This window comes from Tursiops truncatus, chromosome 14 (assembly GCF_011762595.2).
Source record: "Tursiops truncatus isolate mTurTru1 chromosome 14, mTurTru1.mat.Y, whole genome shotgun sequence".
Lineage (NCBI taxonomy): Eukaryota > Metazoa > Chordata > Mammalia > Artiodactyla > Delphinidae > Tursiops > Tursiops truncatus.
In genome coordinates this window covers 31,123,781-31,131,981 of record NC_047047.1, presented here as the reverse complement: position 1 = coordinate 31,131,981, position 8,201 = coordinate 31,123,781, and the positions used below count along the sequence as shown (strand labels likewise).

The following is an 8,201-nucleotide window of genomic DNA, read 5'->3' as shown; positions in this document are numbered from 1 at the left end:
AGAACTACCATATGACCCAGCAATCCCACTACTGGGCATATACCCTGAGAAAACCATAATTCAAAAAGAGTCATGTACCACAATGTTCATTACAGCTCTATTTACAATAGCCAGGAGATGGAAGCAACCTAAGTGTCCATCAACAGATGAATGGATAAAGAAGATGCGGCACATATATACAATGGAATATTACTCAGCCATAAAAAGAAACAAAATTGAGTTATTTGTAGTGAGGTGGATGGACCTAGAGTCTGTCATACAGAGTGAAGTAAGTCAGAAAGAGAAAAACAAATACCATATGCTAACACATATATATGGAATCTAAAAAAAATGGTTCTGAAGAACCTAGGGGCAGGACAGGAATAAAGATGCAGATGTAGAGAGTGGACATAAAGACATGGGGAGGGGGAAGGGTAAGCTGGGACGAAGTGAGAGAGAGGCATGGACAGATATACACTATCAAATGTAAAATCGATAGCTAGTGGGAAGCAGCTGCATAGCACAGGGACATCAGCTAGGTGGTTTGTGACCACCTAGAGGGGTGGGATAGGGTGGGAGGGAGGGAGACGCAAGAGGGAGAAGATATGGGGATATATGTATATGTATAGCTGAATCAGTTTGTTATACAGCAGAAACTAACACAACATTGTAAAGCAATTATACTCCAACAAAGATGTTAAAAAAAAAAAAAAAGAAAGAAAGGAAACCTCTTCACAGATGGCTGCCCTCCATCCCAGGCTTAGTGATCTTTTGCGGCTAAAGAGCAAGTTTGGAAGAGATTAGTGGACACATTAAAAACATAAACAAAATCTTACCACAGCTACACTAATCCACTCATGCTAACATTCTGAAAGTGATGTGGGTAGTTAATCAAGCTTTACAACCATGTGACCCAGTGCTGTGATTCCAATCCATGCATATACGGATAATCATGGGCTCAGGAAGGTTTCCAAAGGGGAAATTTATAGATCAGTGATTCATGAGACAGTTTTTCTCCTCAGCAATCTTATGTACTAGCTTCCATTTGTAAGAGAGAGCAGGAAAAAAATTGAAACTTTAATTCACCTCCAAGATTGTTTTGAGCATTTACTTGTTTGCCCAAGTGACAAAATCTACTCTCTGCTTCTGATGAAAACATTTTAAAAAATTATTTTAACATCATTTCTGAAAATTAAATTATCTAGAAACAAATAAGAGGACAGGGATTCCTTTTATAGCTCCAGGAAAAAAAAAGAAAAAAGCTTCCCCCTTGGATATGGGAAAGACATGATGGAGGCCGTGGCATGTGAGTTGGGCCTTGAAAAATAAATAGCAATTACCAATTAGAGAAAGGCAAGGGGTTGGCACTCCAGGGTGAAGGAACTACATGTGCGAAGGCATAGAGGCATGAACCACCCTGAATATTCCCACCAACGTGGAACTGTGGTGTAGCTGGAATATAGGTTTATAGAGCAACAGATACACCTGGGGAGACTTAGGAAACCTTATTATAAAGGACCCTCTGTGCCATTCCAGTGAGCTTGAAGTTTATCTTGTAGGCTGCCAGTGAAAGTTGCTAAGCGTGGTGGAGTCAGTTTATTTATACATGTATTTTTAAAAGACAACCTTAGGGAAAATGTGGGGGAAATGCACTGGAATATGAGAGACTGATGACCAGAATGATCAGTTACACAACTGCGGTAAAAGTCCAGGTGAATGAAGCTGTGGGCAAAGCCAGAGTCGAGCATCGATTCTGACTGAGATGAAATGACAAGGTTTAGTAACTAACTGGATGGTTAGAAAAAAGACCAAAGAGAGCCCCAGATTTTCTAACTAGATGTATGGTCCTGTCATCCAAAGAGCTCAGGATTGCAGAGAAGGTTATAGGTTTTGTGGGAGTAGCTAATAGAACATGTTTAGCCTAAGCAAAGGCAACACAGTGGCTTGGTTAAAGGTACGAAGAGGAAACCATCCACATTCTTACAGGAGCTGCTATCTACAATGCCCACAGTTTCTTGCCTTGTTTGATTTTAGGGATGATTCTTTTTCTGAATCTGAGTAATATCAATATATAAGATACCCACACCCACAGCTTCAGTTGGCACAGAAGTTATCATAAATCATACTGAGTTTTGTTTTGATATCTTCAACTTCAACAAACAGTGAGTCAGATCAACTCCATGTCAAAATACCTTGCTAACCAGACGGATATTCCAAAAGGCTTCCTGGCACACCAGAACGTAGCACAGATATGGAAAATGGAGAAAGATAAGTCTTGGACCCCACCTGTTCACACCTAGCTTGAGTAAGTTGGTCAAGTATAAATATGAGAAGACTTTTCTTCTGAGTCCACGCCTGGCTTCATTGCTTTGGTGAAGTCAAGATGAAGTTCACAGTGAGTAGATATTTCCTTTTGAATTTATTCCCTTATAACTGGAGACTGTTAATATTCTGAGCTAAGGGGGTCTGCTTCTTATGACAATATCACTTTAATGCAAAATTTTGTAAAAATAATCATCATCATCATCATCTCTTTCCTTTTCATGGAATCATGGCATTTATAAGCATCTCTATAGAGAAGGATAGTTATACTGGGATTGGTCAGATGCCTGAGCATCTTACACTATGCTATGTTTAAAAAAATTACCTTCCAGATCTCCTGATTCAGGTCTGGGCACAGAGCAAGCAGTTTCTAACCCTAGAAAATGTCTGACTTTTCATACCTTCTTCAATTCCCTTTTTGACCAAAACTTCTGAGTATGTTCAGGCAAGATAAAAAGCTTATTATCAAAACAAATTGGCAAGAGACTTACTGTCACATTCTCCCCTGTGAAATGGATCTCTAAGAAAGTTCTACCTTGGACCCTGTCTGTAGCCATTTATTCATGAAAACACTTGAAGCATGAAGCTAGTGCAACATCTCACTTGTGTTCCCATGTAAAAGGCTGAAGAGTGTAGCAAATGGACCACAAAATTCTGCCAAAGTAACTAGTGGTGCTGTGTGTCTCATAACAGGATGCAGAAGCGCTAGAGTCAGGTAAATATTTTCATGTTTTGACATACTAAACATTAAAATATATTACAGCAGACTCTGCTTCATAATGGAGTTGCAAGTGTGAAATAATTTTCTAGAAATAAGTTCTATTTTTATGTTTTGGTTTTTTGGCCACGAGACATGTGGGATCTTAGCTCCCCAACCAGGGATCAAACCCTCACCCCCTGCATTGGAAGGCGAAGTCTTAACCACTGGACCACCAGGGAAATCCCTAGAAATAATTTCTACTAATAGGAAGGTTAAAAAAAAAAAAAAAAAAAGAGCTCCAGACACAGGTCATATCTGGTTTCTCTTCTGGTTCAGCCTTGAGCAAAAGGTACACCTTTGGCCAAGTCACTCAACTTCTGAAGTTCAGTTTCCTCATCTGTGAAAGGATTATGTTGTACTAATCGATCTCTAAAATTTCTTCCACCTCTGAATTTTTTTTAATCTCCTTCTTAAACTATCAGGGGAAACATCAAACCAATTTTTTAAATTACCTTGAATTACGAGTGCAGTTCTCAAACCATTTTGTTCCAGGCAAAGGGAATGAAGATAAGCGCCCAGAATCACGCACCCTGCATAAAGCTCTGTGTTCTGAGAACAAGCGTTGTGTACTCAATGACACATGACTACATCAGGTGTCCTGGGACAGTGATTGACTTCCCTTCTGCTAAGCACATTTGACAGCCAGACACCCCATCCTTGGCTTCTCATCATTCATATCCAATCTGCTTACTAATCCATTACTTGAAAACAATTTTTAAATAAAAAGACTACTGCTATTAGGGGGTCTAGGAAGAGAAGAAACATTCAGGGCAATAAATAGGAAAATTAAATTAAATCATTTTCAGATGTGGTTCTCAGAACTTAAAACCATTTTCATACCATATATGCTATTCAGTTTCAACTGTATTTTTCAATATACTGACACTTCATCGGTATTTCATAAGACCTACATTAAAAATTCTAAACCAATCAACATAATTACTTATAATTAACCTACAATTCAACATTATCATTAAAACTTCCTATGGTTAAAAACATAGAAGACCAAAGAAGAAGAAAAGACAGACCACTCAATAGAGTGGTAAAGTTAGTAAGTATTTTTATAAGCTTAGATAAAGAAAGAAGACGAGGCCATCATTTTGCCATTTAACAATAGACCATCATTTTGCCATTTAACAGTAGACCAATGTTATTTGTGATTTCAGATTGTCTTTGCTGGACTTGTTGGCATCTCTCTGACTCCTGCCCTTGCTAACTATGTAAGTCTCATTTTTTAAAGTGTGTTACCAAAATGCATTTGCAAAGAAATGTGGTATTAAATCAATGTCAATTTCTTGTAAATTACAGAATATCAATGTCAACGACAACAACAGTGGTGGAGGTGGGCAGCAGTCAGTGAGCGTCAACAACGAACATAACGTGGCCAATGTTGACAATAACAACGGATGGGACTCGTGGAATTCCGTCTGGGACTATGAATATGTAGGTAGCCCACATGCAATTTCTGTTCTTTGCAAAATGGCATTTCTTTTTTAACGACAGCAAAAATTGCCTGCTAACCATAAAAAATTTTTAAATGATGTAAATTCTAACTGCACATAAGCACAGAGTTATAAGGAAAAATGCTTATTTTGCTCACCCAGTTTCACTCCCTAGATATAATTGCTGTTAATAAGTTTCTCACAGTAAGTTAAAATTCATACCAGTGTGAATAGTAATTAGGATCCACTATGCTGTGAGGCTATAAGACAAATATGACATCTTTTGCTTTACCTGCAGAAACCCTCAGTAAAGACAAAAGACCTTCATAATATTACTGCTGCCAAAGCACAATCTATCTCACTCTATTGTCAATTTCCTTCTAAAAAGACAGAAATTGACATTTCATCTGTAACTCAAAAAGACCAAAGGAAATGTAAATGACAATATTAATTAGTAAGAGAGTAAAAACAAAAACAAAACAAAACAAAAAAAAAACCAGTTGTTTCTTGTTAGAACACCCAGCTCTGCAATTACCAGCTCTATATTTAACAAACTTTGTACTTTAGAAAAGCCAACTCCTTATAGTTTCAGTTTTATCATCTGGTCAAATAGAAAACGAATTCCTGTCTTACCTGCCTCCTTGAAATGTTGTGAAGATCAAAGGAGATTAAAATATGACAGTATTTTAAATTTTATTTCAGCAGAACAGACATATGTCGAGGGACTCTTCCCAGGCTAGAACCTGAAGCAAGTTCAACACTCAGTCTCTCCCTCAAAGAGTTTGTGGCCTATCCTTACAAATGTTAGCAATAAATATGATTGCAAAACAGGGTCAGATCCAGCACTTTTATCCCAGTTCATCGTGATCTCAGAGTTCCATTTCCCTCTGCTGGTGAAACTAATTTCTGATGAGAAAAGCACCTTGGAGAACATAACTCCTTACCATCTACCATCTTCTTTAATAGGGCTTTGCTGTAACCAGGCTCTTTAAGAAGAAGTCATGCATTGTGCACAAAATGAACAAGGCAGTCATGCCCTCTTTTCAAGCCCTTGATACACTGGTCAAGGAAAAGAAGGTAAAAATAAAAGTCTTTTTATTTTTACTCGGGGAAGTCTTATGATTTCCAACAAATAATGAGAAGGTCATAGCTGTTCCCTCTTGATCACAGTATGTTGTTCTGTGGAGCAAAAAAAGGAAAAGAGGAATTGGTAATTGCCTGAGGAGAGAGAGCTGCCACCACAGTCAAATGCTGTGGCTCACAATTGCCTCCACAGAAGCCGATCAAAACACCTCACCTTTACTGTTAGCGGAGCAAAGCTCTGCTCACACCAGTGGGAGCCCTCAGTACTTCAAGGACTTTTTTCTGCAAGACTTGGTTAGGAGGCTTCCCTGGTGGCGCAGTGGTTGCGAGTCCGCCTGCCGATGCAGGGGACGCGGGTTCGTGCCCCGGTTTGGGATGATCCCACATGCCGCGGAGCGGCTGGGTCCGTGAGCCATGGCCACTGAGCCTGTGCGTCCGCAGCCTGTGCTTCGCAACGGGAGAAGCCACAGCAGTGAGAGGCCCGCGTACCGCAAAAAAAAAAAAAAAAAAAAAAGAGTTGGTTAGGGTTATTTGATGTAGCAAATAAAAATAGAGGATACCCAGTTAAGTTTGAATTTCAAATAAACAATGGGTAATTTTTAGCATAAGTATGTCCTATGCAATATTTGGGACATACTTATACTTACAAGTGATCTGTTATTTATCTGAAATTAAAATTTAACTGGGTGTCCTGTATTTTATCTGGCAACCCTACTTGGGGTAGGTGGGGAGAGGGGATCTATCATTCTTTAAAATGTCAGCCTGAGTTTCTATCCCTATAACTGATAAGTGGGTAACTTTACTGACAGTGTAGAGAAAACTGCATTCTCAGAAACTGATTATCATATAAATCAATCCAAGAAATATAAGATGACCAAATGAGGTTCAACCTTCAGAATAAATTTACCCTCAGACTTCTGTTTATACGAAAAGCTGGGGTTTCAAACCAGCGAAATTCCTTGGGACACTACAAAATTCTGAGATATACAGGGCTGGAATTGGTCCTTCTTCATTCTGATTATGGAAGAGTTATAGCCAAGCAATACCCCCCTTGTTGACCTTGAACCTAACCCCCAACCCAACAAACCACTGGGCTTAGCACTCCTTCTCTCTCCTCCTTTCCACCTGTCTTGTGCACACTCAGCTTCAGGGTAAAGGACTAGGGAAACCATCTCCCAAGAGCCTGATATACACAGTCAACCCTGACAAAGTCAACAACCTGGACCAGTTTGGAAAATCCATCATTGCCATGTGTAAGGGGATACCAACATACATGGCTGAAGAGATTCAAGGTGAGTAGCCTCTCTACTGTGCACTCCAAGTTAATGCTGGTGGGATTGTCAGACTATTTTCTGGGCGTGTCCACAGAGGACACCAATTACTCGAGAGACGGTAATCAAGGTTAACACTTCTGTAGCGCTTGCTTTGTGCCACGCGCTATTCTATGTGCTTTAAGTGTGTTAACTCATTTGCTCCTGACCGCAATCTTATGTGATAGGTTTTATTGTTATTCTCACTTTCTGATGAGGAAACAGGGACAGAGAGAGGTCACAAACCCCTTGCCTGGGTCAATCCTAAGCATTTGAGCTCTGGACTCTGTGCTTTTAACCACCCTGAAATATTTCCTTTCAAGGGTGAATCTAGAGTAAACTCAAGACATATTCAAAGAAATGCATGAACCACTAAATGAAAGGAGAACACCAATAGACTCTATTGGCTTTTTATAGCTCAAACAATCACTAATTCTGGGCATTCAAAGAATAATTTACATAAAAACAAAGAGTTCACACGGGAACCTAACATAACAGCAACTTTCCAGATCTCTGAATTGATTGATTTAATCTTGATAGCTAGCTAGCTAAATCTTGAAATTACTGCAGAGCTAGTTTGAAAACTGTGTGACATTCCTTGCCTCTATCCCCTAAAAAAACAGGTCCTTGAAAAGGCATTGATATTGGTTTCTTCTTTTCTTTTCAGAGCCAAGCCAGATTTTACACATAGGAAAATGCTTCAATATTGATATACTCTGGATTCTGAACATTTCCTTCTGTGGAGGAACAGTGGAGAACTAAAAAAAAACGCTGCGGTGGGTTTAGCCATCAGAATATTCTACGCAGAAAAATATGGGTTCTAATGGTTTTTAATGATGTCATTCTGAAATGTTTTCTCCTAGTCCTGTCTGGTTTCTTTAAGTGTCAATAAACCTATTTAGCACTGAGTTCAATTTACACTAAAATTCTTTATGATTTCTATTTGGAAAAAAATGCAATGTGGTGGCAGCAAGTTGTCAAAGTGCATTAGACCCAGCCATTAGCCTATACTCAGGATGTGTCCCTTATAAAGAACGCCTTTAGCTGCTTCAGATACCACTAACCACAGCTCTGGGAATAGTTCCAAGACCATCCAACTACCGTGAAGACAGCTCTATAATTGATGTGCACAGTAACGTTTTAAATCAGCGAGGGCAGAAATCCACTCAAAGTAGCTTGAGCCAGAAAAGGGGAGGAGGTGTATTACAAGGATATTGGAATATCTAAAATACTCTTAGGGCAAGAAAAGCAGCTGGTATCAAAAAGACTGAAAACAGGAACTATACTGGTACCAAGACTCAAGTC

At 39.2% G+C, this 8,201-nt stretch overlaps 1 protein-coding gene across 1 annotated transcript; it reads left to right on the top strand.

Moving 5' to 3' along the window:
• Positions 1-2,335: 2,335 nt before the first annotated feature.
• Positions 2,336-7,793, top strand: LOC101315896 (gastrokine-1). The gene is made up of 6 exons (XM_004316505.2): positions 2,336-2,374; positions 4,228-4,281; positions 4,370-4,504; positions 5,470-5,580; positions 6,731-6,878; positions 7,564-7,793. The coding sequence occupies exons 1-6, from the start codon at positions 2,363-2,365 to the stop codon at positions 7,656-7,658; spliced, it is 555 nt and encodes a 184-aa protein (XP_004316553.1). The 5' UTR covers positions 2,336-2,362; the 3' UTR covers positions 7,659-7,793.
• Positions 7,794-8,201: the final 408 nt, after the last annotated feature.

Bases quoted from the DNA above. Each gene is read 5' to 3' on its own strand.
- LOC101315896 (XM_004316505.2), top strand. The intron at 4,282-4,369 runs GTAAGTCTCATT...TGTAAATTACAG, and splicing joins CTCCTGCCCTTGCTAACTAT to AATATCAATGTCAACGACAA. The intron at 4,505-5,469 runs GTAGGTAGCCCA...CTTCTTTAATAG, and splicing joins CCGTCTGGGACTATGAATAT to GGCTTTGCTGTAACCAGGCT.